Source organism: Gallus gallus, chromosome 4, assembly GCF_016699485.2.
Source record: "Gallus gallus isolate bGalGal1 chromosome 4, bGalGal1.mat.broiler.GRCg7b, whole genome shotgun sequence".
In the NCBI taxonomy this organism is placed as follows: Eukaryota; Metazoa; Chordata; class Aves; order Galliformes; family Phasianidae; genus Gallus; species Gallus gallus.
Window position 1 is genome coordinate 37,182,300 of NC_052535.1, and position 13,646 is coordinate 37,195,945.

The following is a 13,646-nucleotide window of genomic DNA, read 5'->3' on the forward strand; positions in this document are numbered from 1 at the left end:
ATGTTGGAGCACATCAATGAAGTGGGCCCACATTACCTGCACGTCTATGTCAGTGTACAGCCTTGTATTTCAGGCACTGAAAGTGGATGAGGCCTGTCAGAACAAAGTTTCAAATAATTGCATTTGTGTCTCAGCTGTGTAATGAAGGCAAGTGCAGTATTATGTTGTTTATAAATGTTGTCATCAAGCTAGTGGCATTTAAAAAAGCAATTAGCATGGCAAGTGGAATTGTAATTGTTGCGCCTTTCTTGAACAAAAGTTCAAGTTTTAGCCAATTATAAGTTCTATAAAAATTAAAACAGTGACAGTGAACATCATGTCTTGGAGTTAACCTCTAATATCAAAGCTAGGCGCTGCCTCAGCTCATAAAAGCTTTGATCATCATGAAACAACCGGTTATTAATATGTCTAGTTAATAATCCTCAAAAAAAAAAAAAAAAAAAGACTGTCCTCTGAAGTAAATTACAAGGATTTTTTTTACTTCTAGTTCTGATGGAGCTCACATAACTTTAGGTGTACAGCATGCAATTATAGGGCCCTTTTCTCTTCACACATTTTATGATTAGAGGTGAAAATTACCATTAACAGGGTTTGTGAGAAGCAGCATCTCATTCACTCTCTGACCCGCTGGTATTCCTACATTTGACAAATGTCTGAGGGTGAAAATGAGCACACACAGAGGTCGTCCCTTTATCTGTTAAAATGTTAGCATCTCAGGCCATTAGGGATGGTTCCTAAATGATAACAAATGGCTCCTTTAAAATGGAAGTAACTCACAAGCTTGTTGATTTATTTAATAGCATGTTGCCTCTGTTGTATGACTGATGCAAATTGCTCCAAGCTTTAACAGTAAATGGAGTTTAAATGCTGAGATTGATGTTGTTGACTTCCTGTGCTATGTGGTGATTTCTAAGCTTTTATTTCATAACTGTGCCAAAGGGTTAAACTAAAATGCATGAGGAGTCATCATTTGCTGATGGCTTTTTATACAGCTTGTAAACTGCATCTCAAGTGAGGGAGTTCCTTACTCTCTTTTCACAAGCTACCTGCTTAACTTTCCTCTTTCCAGATGTCCCATTCCCTTCCTCTGCTTTAGCAGGAAAAGTGGCTTGTGGTAGATTCTCACCAGATAAAACTTTATTGTAAGAAACTATAGTGAGTTGTTAACAAAACTATTATAAAGCTTGGTTACTCTGATTCCTTGTATTCCTTTCAGTGTTTCACAGTTGTTTAGCTATGATTCTTGCTTATGCAAGAGTCTTGAGGTTGGGAGATCCTAAAGCAAGAATGAAATCAACTCAGAGAGCATCCTCAGCAGGCCTTTACTCTTACCTTACCAAGAGGAAACTATTTCCCTTGCATTTCACGCATTGCTGGTAGTGCTAAGCTTGATAGATTCTCATTTCTTTCTGTGTTGTGTGGGGCACAGACAGTAATGTTGTGTGTTAACCCTGGCAGGCAGCTGAGCATCAGCTACTTGCTCACTCCCCACAGTGACATGAGAAAACAAACTGGAAAGGTAAAAGTGAGGGAAATGACACGTTGAGGTGGTTTGAAAAGGGAAACAAAAACAAAGCCAAGAAAAACAAGTGATGGAAAAAATGAACCCAGATGCTCAACACCAGCTGACCATTGCCCAGTCAGCCTCCATATAACAGCAGCCTAAGCCAACTTTGCAGTTTTTATTGCTGTGCAGTATGGAATATCCTTTAGGCCATTTTGGTTCAGTTCTCCTGGCTCTGTCCCCTCTCAGCTCTTTGAGCCTCTCCAGTGTCCTTGTAGGCCAGGCTGTGAGAATTACAGAAGGCCTTGGTGCTGCATGAGAACTGATCTGCGGCACCTGAAACATCAGCATTGTTTTCATCACAAATCCAAAACAAAGTTATGGGGAAAATTAACTTTATCCCAGACAAAATCAATATAATAACATAAAGCGGAAAGCTGGCAGCATTTGTAGAACAAAGTGCAGGGTACAGCTGGACAGCTGAATGGAGACTGTTTCTAATGTAAACATTTCTCTCTGAATAATGGAGACAGAAATGCCAGAAACAAAGCTGGTGCAGATGTTATCTCCACTGGCTGGGAATGGTGCAGAAGTGTGCCTGAGTGCTTTGGTTAACACCTTATGTTGTGGTTACAGGTGAGATCTGAGATAGTGCAGAGGATACTGCTTAGTTTCAAATCATCTGAACAGATTGTTTTTCTACTTAAAAGCTTTAGTCAGTATGGCAAGCCAGAGCTGTCTTTTAACCTACTTCTCCCTACCAGCACTTTTTAGGAGAGTTGCGTGTTTTTCTTTATGTAGCCAAATCCTACCTACTGCGGTTTTGTTTTGTGTGATAAGAACAGTCTGCAGGATTGTGTTCAACTCAGCGTTCGTTGTCACCCCTAAGTCTTCCTCAGCAGAGCCACTACTCAGTCAGGTCCTATCTCTCCTGACACAATAGTTATTCCATTTCACATTTGATAGTCTTTTAAAGCTCTGCATTGTGTAAGATCTGTACTCTCGTTATGCTAATTAAGCCAGCAGTTTCCTCCATTATCCATTCCACTTGTTTTTGCAAAGCACCTTTTTCTTGTCTCTGTGCATGAACCTGAGAAAGACTTTAAGTCTTACCACTGAAAAGACTGAATCGCAGAGCCACTGCACGTTTCTTCTGCCTGAAGTCATCAATTAGCCCTGGTAAAGTCAGTATTAAAACAATCAGGGGCCGCTGAGTGCCTCCTCATAAAATAAAGGATTGAAATTTCACTGTTGTCCATTTACAAACACAAAACCGTTTCCATCTACAGTGGCTACCTAATGTTGTTCTTGCTGGTGTGCACTGACACAAAGAATGAAGTAAACTGTTGTGGGTTATTTTTCCTAAATGACAGCTAAATGCCCTTCTCTGGGACATGTTTGTCATCATTTATTCCTTTGTTTTTATTAGCAATTCTGAACCGCAGCCAGATAGAACTTCACATTAGAAAATGTGCTATTTGGTGTTGGCGTATCATCGAATTTTTTTGAACTTCTAAGTTGAAGCCACTGAATGCTCCTCAGTATGGCCACATGAAAATTTTCTCTGGTTATAGATTTGCTGGAGACCTTCTTTGCTTGAACTGCTAGTGATGGAACTGCTAATGATGGGTTGTTGATGAGAGCACAGATGAATATACAAGAACACTTGCTAACTTGCTCACTCACTGCACCATGTCTATATTTCTTTGCGGGCAAAGAGGTGAAGAGAACTGTTATCCAACTGCTTCTATTTACTGTCTCCATACGCTGTCACTAATTAAATCAGTACAGGATTATGATACTTCTATCTTTTTAGTTATTTAAAGAAGCATTTGATGGCTAATTTGTGATCATCAAGTTTGGCGATATTGTAAAAATCTATACTAATTGGGTTATACTACTGATTTTTAAAATTTACAATACCTTGTGGGTAAATCTGTGTGAAAAGTAGGAAGTTAGGTAGCAGGAGATCTTGTTCAGGAGAGCTTGTTACAGGAAACATATGGCTTCTTCACTTTTCGCTGTTCCTCTTCAGCCACAGTGATAGGTTAAAAATAAAAAGGAACAAACAAAATATTTACTCCCTTTCTTAATGCTGCATGTGCTGCATCTCAGCTTGACTGCTGCTATTAGTCTGCTATGTTTGTACAAGCTAATGGGCAGGAAGGGGCCAGAACAGTGAGGGAACAAGGAGTTGTGACTCTTTCCCACCTGTTCGCAGCTATGGAAATTGTCTGGATGTGGACAACTGAAGTACTTTCCTGTCAGAATGAGAAGGGAGAGTGCCATGCTGATGTATTATACTTTTGATATGCTTTCTTGCAATGATGTAGCTAACTGACTCCCTTGAAAATGCATTGCAACAGTACCATCTGGCCTCTGTTTGTCATTACTTTGTCATACCCTCACTCCGTCTGCCCATCCATTCACTGCCTCATAAAACATGACTGAAATGAATGATCCTTAACCTCATAAAAAAACAATGTGTGACACCTTCTGTTTCATTTGCATTTTATATGCTGCGTGATGGCTTGCTATAAGAATGTATACTGATGAAAGTTGCTTAAATTTAGAAGTATATAACTCTTGCATCACAGCAGGATGTGATGATGATACAGGGAAAATGCAGCCAAAAGAAACTAGTGCTACTGTAACTACATGCTGCTAAATAAAAAACCTAACATTCTTCTCATGCTGTGCTTTTCAAGGGTGAACCAGGTTTCATTGGTCCACAGGGAGAACCTGGGCTGCCAGGGTTACCAGGAACAAAGGTAAGGGCTGTTGGCCAGTGCTCCAATGTAAAGCCCTTGGAGCCAAAGTTAAGTTCAATTTTGTTAGCAGGGATCATGCCAGTGGTGTAAAAATCTTTTAGCCACAAATAGTTGTCATAAGATGGCCAGAATCCATTTTTGTAAATGGCCAGCAAGTTTAAAGTTTAGGTTAAAATATAGTACCTACAGTGCCTGGAAATGTGAAGAGTTATATTTCATGGACCAATGCAATGAAATATGTTCCTTTGTAGTAATGCCCTCAAACAATGTAAAGGCGGATGCTTTATCCATTCATAATTTAAGTTTATTCAGTGACTTTGTTTAATGTCAGTATCCCAAAAGTCACTTGTTCAAGAAGCAGAATATGCCTGCATGAAGAAACTATGTTCTCATAACTTTTTTAGAAAAAATCTTAGAAGTTTGTGCAGATATTAGCACTTTGATAACACATACCACACTGTAGAATACAGTGTCATTAAACATAGGGTTTTTTTGGTACTACATACAGGTTTTTTCTTTATCTGCTCTGTGGTGAAGTTAGCATATTATGAGTCCTGTGAATAATATTCATTGTTTCATAGTTCAGGAATCTTCGTTCCACTTCCTTCAGAATAGGGAGGGAAATAGCTTTATAGGATCCTATATAGATTTCTAAATCTTATTTTTGCATTTGAGAGCACTGTGTTTACTCAAGGAAGAGTTCCCCACGTTGTAGATAAGCTCAAAAGTGTTTTCTTCTGATGTTTTGGTTTCTTTGACATAACTGAATTAATTGCATGCTAAAAACTGCCCAGTGTTTTGGTTGATATATGTGTACCTGCTTCCACAGGGCGACAGAGGAGAGGCAGGCCCTCCTGGGAAGGGTGAGCGAGGTGAAACTGGACTTCCAGGACCAAAGGTCGGTCTGATTGCACATTGGAGTGTTTGTGTTAGGGGAACACCCGTGACACATCTTTTTCAGCCGAAAAAAAATTTAATGAATGAGAACTTGGTCACTTTCAAAGCCCAAACTTTCTGATCATTGTAGCTATTGATTGCAGAGAAAATCCATTTTGCATGCTGTTTCTCCAGTCCTAATACATCTTGAAGATGCTAAGGCAGATTTTGTACTTGGCAAGCTAGTTTGTATTTCTCTGAATTACTGGGAAAAGAAGTTGTGGTAACACTTCATTTAATCTCCTTATTTAAGGACAGTTAAATACCTTCTCTACTGTTTGACTAACATTTTTCAGGAACTGTGAAACAACATAGATCATTCCCATAAAACGGTTTTAATGATGTCTACTCTTTACTAATGCCAATACTAATTTTCCTTTGGAAGGATGGAGTCTGTGGCCTTTGCATGCTGGTGTTAAAGAATATGTTACTCTGGGTGCTATTAAACTCCACACCTTTACAGACTCATGATCTTGCTCATATAATTTAAGTGATTTTGCTGTTCTGTAGTATAGTTAGTCATTACTAATTTCTTTTTCTCTGCGCTCCCATTCCATTATCATTTTTCTCCTCTCCATCTGCTGTCTTCCCTCAAACAGGGGAGAACAGGTGAACCTGGATCTAGAGGCCCCAAAGGGTCAAAGGTCAGTAGTAAGTAATAATAATAAAAAAAAGCTGTCTTTAGTGGAGTAATTAACACATTTATTTTACAATAAGCTGTTTGTAACACTTAACGAAAACTTCACATATCCCTTTAAAGGAAACCGTAGCAGATTATGCAGAATTATTTATAAGTGAAACGTTCTGATTTTCAGCTTCAACTATTAGAACTGAATGTTGTGTATTTCAATCACTACAACTCTGTTTTCGTTTTTATTATAAAATGTATTTCAATCAGCTCTTTTTTTCCTCATGCCACTTGGTTTCTCTCTATGTAACTGATGTGAGTTAGTTCTCTCACATGCCACAAACCATCTCCTGACTATGCCTGTGGAGATTCAGTTGATTTTTGTGATTATTATGCGGAACCAAACTTGGTGGGGTAGGAATCAATTGTATTTCAAAGATTGTCAGAAGAGAGATGCTGGTCAGTAGGTCCTACATAGGCAAGTTTTGTAGGTTACATTACTGTTGTACCTATTTTTACCTAAAGTGGTTAGGTTTTGTTTGTTTGGTGTGTTGGCTTTTTTTTTTTAATGTCTATCTACTTATCAGTTCCTCCATTTATCTCTATATAGATGTAGTGGGTTCACATGTATGTAGAGAAAGAAAATACATGCTTTTAAAAATATTTCTCATACTTTGCAAATACTGTGCTCATTGGACTCCATGTTATGTTATGTTATGGGGTCAAATCAAAATTAAATTAGATTTGTTTAGGTGGTTCTTCAGTCTACTGTCAGAATAAAGATATCAAGATAATGTTGCAGGCAAGTAGGATAGTGGTTGAGATACCTGAAAGAAAGGCCCTTAAATAACAGCCATTCACAGTGCCTAAGAATATGATGGTTAGGTAATTGCCGCTTCACCTCACACATTCCTGCTAAAAAGGAAAGTTAGTAAGCGAGGGAGCTGATGGGGGGATTAATGCACCAGAGTAAGAGCAGAAGAGTAAATCAGATTCTGTTGCCTCTAGTTCCTGGGCACTTTCCAAATGCATCTGAAAGATAGAGATATCTCTTTTAGTTCTCATTTTATCAAAAAGGCCTAACTGTTTCTAAAATCTGGGTCACAGAAGTCAACGCAGTGGTCAGGATTGTTTTCATCAACTCCAGTGACAGTTCCACTAGATACTGGCAAGGCAATACTGTTGATAATGTCCTGCCACCAGCCTCCTCTCCATATTCTTCTTTCATTACCCCCATGAACGTTTTTTGTTTTATATGTATATTTTTTCCTGTTACTTCTTCCCTAATTTGTACCAATGTCATATAGATTTCAGCAGGAGTAGCAGTTCTTTGCCAAATTCGTTTTGAGTAATACAAAAATCAAAGAGCTTGCTATGACTGCAAAGCAAAAAGAATCATAGTCACTAGATGTTGAGTTATGAAAGCAGACATGTTTGAAATTCCCTCCATCACTTGAAACAGATTACTAACAGCCAGGAGGATAAAGCTGTGTGCAAGATGGTAAAGATCTTGAGCCAGTCGCAGTGAGGGAGTAAAGGGACTTCAATGGTGAAAGTACCTTTGTGTCTGCAGGGGAGGTAAGAACTTGGAGCAAGACGGTTCAGAAGCTTAGTGGAGTCACAGTGGTGGAAATAAATGTTTACACACTTTGAAATACACCTTTGAGGAAGTTACTAAGTGTTCTCTGACTTCAAACTCATTTTATTTCTCTTGCTTTTTCTTAAAGATTTTGATAGTAGTGCCATAAAGAGTAGAGAAGTTGTATTTGTTACGGAATTAATAATCTCTTTTGTTGAGTCTTTGGTATATCTTATTCCAAGCCAATACAGCACACAGTAGCAACTTGCGTAGAACCAGATACTTCATTGTTAACCCTGTCACTATACAGATGTTTAAGGAATTTCTGCTGTAACTAAGGTCTGCGTTCTATTAATAATGAGAAGCCTGTTTGTTTAGCTGGATTATTCAGGAGGAGCATGTTTAAAAGAGACAAACTACCTAATATACTGTCAGATGGCATATATGTTCTCAAATATCCCTTTTACCTAGGGTGATACAGGTGACAGAGGTGACATGGGATCTGCAGGTCCACGGGTAAGTCTACTTCTCATTTCAATCTTTGTACTCTTGCATTCAGTCTCAGCAAAGAATCGAAATTGTGGCAGCAACTACAGTAAATCTAATGAGATCGGTCACTTGACTCTGGTGGAAAGTGTGTTACTAATTGGCCTTTAATATGAGTAACAGTCCTTACTACTATTTGACTTGCTACTATTATCCTACTCATGGTTCGTGGGCAGGATGTTACACGCCATGTTCAGATGTTGCTCACAGCCAGTACAAAATTAGTGTATTGGAACTGCTTCAGTGTTCAACTGCGGTGGTTTCATTTACTTGCTTTCCCACTGCAGCACAATTCACTTAGTGACTTGCTTGTTTATTGAAAAAAGATATTAAAAAATCCTTTAAATATAGTCTTTAGTTTAATGCTAAGTTTTGTGGATGTAGCAATACAATGGAAATACAACAGAACTTGATTAGGCTGCTTTGGAATTAAAGCATTCATCAGTAAATAAGTGTCTAGAGTAGTCTTTGGCAGGTGTCTCAAAACTTGTTATGGAAAATATATTACAGGGGCCACCTGGACAGAAGGGTGATCAAGGTGCTACAGAGATAATTGATTATAATGGCAATATTCATGAAGCTCTTCAGGTACGTAAACTTAACAAGGCTGGAATAGTTTAGCCTGGTCTGCCAAGAAACAGTTTGACGTCATTGTATTTTCCTTCTGCATAAACCATGAGAACACTATTTTTCCCCAACGATTTGCCGAGTTTACTGATGAGGAATGTCTTTCTATATTTGGAAACCAGACTTGCTATTTGATGTGAGAAAAACTGTTTCCTTGATACAATTTAGCTGAGTGAATTAGTCCCATTTCCCACAGAGCATATTGACATCATCTAATGAGAATAAAGCTGATTCATTGCTGCGTGGGGGTTAGTGCTGAATTCATGCAGTAAACCACATACATAAGTTCAACAGAAGCATCTGCTTTTCAGTTCAATAGCTAAAATGTTGACATTTCTTTTTTCCTCTTTTCCCTTCTCCTCTTCCTATAAAATGCAGAGAGCAGAATATTTGAGATTTGGAAACCATAACACGAGTGGTTCCATTAGAAAGCTGTGGATTCAATCAGCAACTTGAGTATCTTAAATAGACAAAGCACCAATCTTCCCACTTGTTCATTTCTAGAAACCTGTTTTGACAGGTATGCACAAAACTATGGAGGATTAAAGTGGGGTTGCAAAAAGAATGAATGAGTGTTTGTATGAAAGTAAAGTAACAAGATGACATATGTAGTTGCAGTCAAGGTGATTTACATTGCAGTGTAGTCAGATGCAAATTCTGTGCAACACAACTCCACCAAAATGAATGGGTTTGCTTATGTGCAGCTGAAGACAGAACTTGGCTCATTGTGCATCTGATCATTTTCTCACTGAATCCAATGAACTCTTTTTCTTGCATTTACTCAGTGGGAGTGGATAGATGTCTGGCCAGTCATGTGCTTTTCAAGACCCCTTTGAAAATAAAATAAAAAAAAACCTCACTGCCTTTAGTAAAAATCTAAAAGCCCATATGTTTTTGAAGCTAAGTCCACTCTCATTGTGAGTGGCATCTGTGGGGAAGTCTATATAGGCATGTTCTGGGGCTCTGCATTGTACCCCTCTCATTTGCTTCACCCCTAAGGGAATTTAAAGACACATTTTTCAGTCTTTTAAATCAATCTCAGTGTTAGATGCCTGAAGTAGCTTGAAAGTAATGTAGTATATTATCAGGCACAGATTTACCAGGGGCTTTCACCCCCACGTTTTCTGTATTCTGTCTTTATATCTTCACTCTGGCATCAGTGTTACTTTCAAGTGCTGTGTGAGAACACCTCAGAAAAGCTGCAGCACATAAAGAAGCCTTAATAAGGGACTAAAGCCTAGTGCAGTGATTGAAACAGATGAGGAGGCCTTTTTCCTTTTGTAAATTATTTCAAATGTCATCACCTTCTGATCCAGGGCAACAAATAATTGATATCAATGGGAACGTCTGTGCAAGGATGGTGTAAGTAAGATTATATAGGATCAGTCAGTGATATCCTTGCCAAATCCAGCTCAGGCCTTTCAGATGGCAAGCACCCATTCCTAAGTCTCCTGGTGCCAAATTCTTAGGGGATCTGAGATTTGCAGCTCTCCCATAGAGGTATTGAGCACTTTCAGCACTCAGCACAGAACTGTGACCTTACACAGACTTTGGTCTGCTGACTTAAGAAGTTGACAAGAGTTAGCAAGATCTAGGCTGTCTACATTTCTTAGAATTTAGCAATAAATCATCAAGCAGCCCAGAAGCTTTAGGATAATTTAGTTACTCTGCCTTGTGCCTACTGCTCAATCTCCTGTGTCAGCGCAGAATGAGACATCTGAGTCCATCAGCACTGGAAATAAGGATCTTAAAATTGTCATCACAGTTTGAGCAAGAGCCCTGCTGAGTGCATGTGACTTTAACTTGTAGTACCAAATACAAAATGCATCTCTATCAAAATTGCTCTCCAGGCCTGCTCCTCGGAATTTCCTAAGGCAAAAGACAGTAGCTGCAGGAGTTTAACTTTTGTAGAGGATCAGACTCTTTACATATTGAAATCTGAATGTGCTGATGCAAATGAGCCTGTCAGTGTGATCATGCCAGCATTCATTTGCAATGGTTATTTTATGTTTTCATCTCTATCTAAACTGAATTTTTCAGCTTTTAAAAATCTTTATAAATTCCCATAAATACGTTACAATGCAACATATATGATTATATTAAAGTCATCTGTTAGAGAACATTCTTCTTTTTTTCTTTTTTATGTTCTTCGTATCGAGCAGGCTCCAATTTTCATGGTAAATGAAGATTCTTTTAGAACTTATAAACAGGATTTGCAAACCATCCATTTGCACATAGGAAAAGAGTTAAAAGCTAAATGCTGCTCGTTCCATATATGCCAGAAGGTTCTTCACAGTTAATAGGAATGCAAGGAGAGGCATCAGGATTCAGGGTGTTTATTTTCTTTAAAAACATGGACAAGCATTTTAATTATTTTCAAACACTTTTTCACTTGCTCTTAGATTCTTATTTGTCCAAAAAATACAGTAGTGGATCAAGCTATAAAATAATAACAGAATTCATAGTAATTGATAAAAGAAGCCTGTTGTCTTTCCAAACATTTAAAGCAGAATTCAAAGTACTTACCACTGCTTTTGTGGATCAGCATTTTCAGATTTAGAACCTAACTTTATTTTTGTATCTTAGTTTCTGTATTAAAAAACATGTTATACTTCTACTGTAGGAATTGTATTTGTTAGTTAAACCTTGGTGCAAGACTTGCAGAGATCCCAAAACATGGGACAAGTCTTTTAATCATCCTAAGAGACCAATTCATCCCATTTTATTTAGTTCCTAAAAATCTTTTGGAAGACTTTTACTGTGATTTTACTGTTTAATCATCACTTACTAATCACTTGAAATTTACAAGAAACTACAGTCCTCACCTATGTAAAATCCTGATTGCCCTAGAAGCCAAACTGTGCGGCACTGGCAGTTAAGAATAACAGTGCTTTCACTCTTATTTTTTGGAGACATGGTGTCTCCCCAGATGCAGTATAGGTTTTGTGGAGATACTAATTTTTACAAGCAGAATAATTTATATCCTTGTTCAATTTTGGTAATGTTGTCTCTTGTTAATGCATTTTGCCAACAGAGGATTGCCACCCTCACTGTCACGGTAATTCCAATTGCATGATTTGCTCTGTGTTGTAGAATGTCTCTTTTATGTCATAACGTGTTCGTCCTTCTGCCAGTTCAGGACATGCCTTCCTTGGGTGTTGACCCAGCTCACCATCCCATATACTTACTTGCACAGTGCTCCCTTACTGGAGGGTACATTGTCGAAAGTCCTGCAGTAGTGGAGCCAGTTCTGCTCCTGATGAATTAATGGCAAAACTTCCATTAATTTAAGAGACCTGGAAAATAAAGAATGCAGTATTTCTGTGTTTGGGCAGATTAGCTGCTTTGGACTTCTTGGCATGCATTCTCATCTGCATGTATCTGCACAGGAGTCCAGAAATAGGAAAGGTAGGTTTTCAGCTCCAAATGATTTTCAGTTATCCACTTTATTTTCAGGGCAGAGGGTGGCTCTTTTAAATTGGTTTGGGAAGAATCTTCATGTAGGAGCTTTCTGGAAAAGGCCCAGCTTAGTTAACTGTAAGTCAAGATAAGTACAAAGCCTCAAGTACAGGCAATTCTCTTGACCCACCTTATCAGATCTCAGAAAAAAATACCAATTTTTCAGCACCTATCCCCAGCATGTGCCGAGGACTGCCAGTTCCAGTGCCCTGTACTGCAGCCAATTCCCGTGATACCACATCAGGACCGTCACAATCTCTGAGAGTACTGACACCAGCTAGGAGATGCTTATAATATTGCTGGTTCAGCCTTCTCTTAAAGCAACAAACTTGCTATAAGCAAACCATTTTATTATTCTTGTTTTGAGTTCTTCTCTGTAGATTTCTGTCACTCATTATCTTCTCATTAATGGAGGGGATTGATTTTTTTCTTTTTATTTATTAGAACAAACAAATCCATGCCTACTGTACAACATCCAGTTCAATATTTTGTTCCTGAAATAGTATCTGCAACCTTAGGTAGAAGCAAAAGGAGTAGTTGCAACTTGCTCCCTAACAATTTCCTGAAGCACTGAGCATCCCCAAAGACACTTAGCATCTTTTAGCAGAATCCTCTTTGCAATCAGTAGGAGATTTCTGCTCACCTTGGAGTGCTTTAGATTAGGATGTGGCTGAGGTGAACTTTGGTCTCCCTGCCACTAAGAGGAGCTTTGCCATTCATCAGTGGGAGCAGCAGGACTTTCTTATAAAAGAGGAAATGCACTGCTGTTTTAACATTGTTTTTACTGGTACCTATCTGTTTGCTGAGAGTTGTCATAGTTGAACAACTTGTTCATAGCTGGTCTTGGTTCACTTTGTGCCAGACATCTAACTCACATTGTTCGGGTACCTGTCTTAACATTTGACCTGTGTTTACATGACAAGTCCTGCAGGAATTTCTTTTAAAGTATTATGTATGTGTATGTTTCTTTCTAGGGACCACCAGGACCACCAGGACCCCAAGGGCTGCAAGGTCCAAAGGTGATCTTCCTTATTTTGCCCACTATGTTTTAGGTGTTGAGGTATTTTCTAGTTTCTCACTGCACATGTGTACCTGGAGCTCTCCTGCACAGTATATGTACCCAAAATTGTATCAAGTACAGCATGCTTCCAACTTTGCACTCTGGCAATTTGAAATGTAGCTTCCCAGAAATAGTACACTGATTTCTTGCCACGCACAGGTGCACAGTTGAGAGCTGGCAAAATCAACTGGTACCAAACCAGTGTGGAAGCATCTTCCTCGGAGATCTACACTGAGACTGTTCCTTAGGTCTTCTGCTGCAGAGAGTGCTCTGTGTGTTTGCACAGTAGCTGCACCAGCAGACGGTTGGTCCTGTGCGTCGCTTCTGGCTGGGTGGGAAGCAGTCTGAGCTTGGCCACAGCGCAAGTGCACGTCAACACAGCTTCTGTGTTATAGTAGTGCCCACCCAACGAAGCACAATATTTTCTAATCTCTGTAAAAATTATAACATGCACGTGTGGTCAGCATCCTGGCTGCAAATCCAGGGCTGCTAACCGCACCTGTTGAGGTTGTGCACAGAACCAGGGCTATTAGCGA

The 13,646-nt window shown here is 39.0% G+C and overlaps 1 protein-coding gene across 23 annotated transcripts in view; it reads left to right on the forward strand.

Annotated features, from left to right (window-relative positions):
- Positions 1 to 13,646, forward strand: part of COL25A1 (collagen type XXV alpha 1 chain) — a 299,717-nt gene that overhangs the window by 256,714 nt on the left and 29,357 nt on the right. For 19 of the 23 annotated variants that reach the window (XM_040699609.2, XM_040699611.2, XM_040699607.2 and 16 more), the window contains 7 exons: positions 4,213 to 4,275; positions 5,105 to 5,173; positions 5,811 to 5,855; positions 7,890 to 7,934; positions 8,475 to 8,552; positions 11,626 to 11,649; positions 13,025 to 13,069. In XM_040699609.2, coding sequence (XP_040555543.1) covers positions 4,213 to 4,275; positions 5,105 to 5,173; positions 5,811 to 5,855; positions 7,890 to 7,934; positions 8,475 to 8,552; positions 11,626 to 11,649; positions 13,025 to 13,069 — 369 coding nt within the window. The remainder of the gene's footprint in view (positions 1 to 4,212; positions 4,276 to 5,104; positions 5,174 to 5,810; positions 5,856 to 7,889; positions 7,935 to 8,474; positions 8,553 to 11,625; positions 11,650 to 13,024; positions 13,070 to 13,646) is intronic. The other 4 variants (XM_040699614.2, XM_040699621.2, XM_040699610.2 and 1 more) reach the window with 3 other exon arrangements.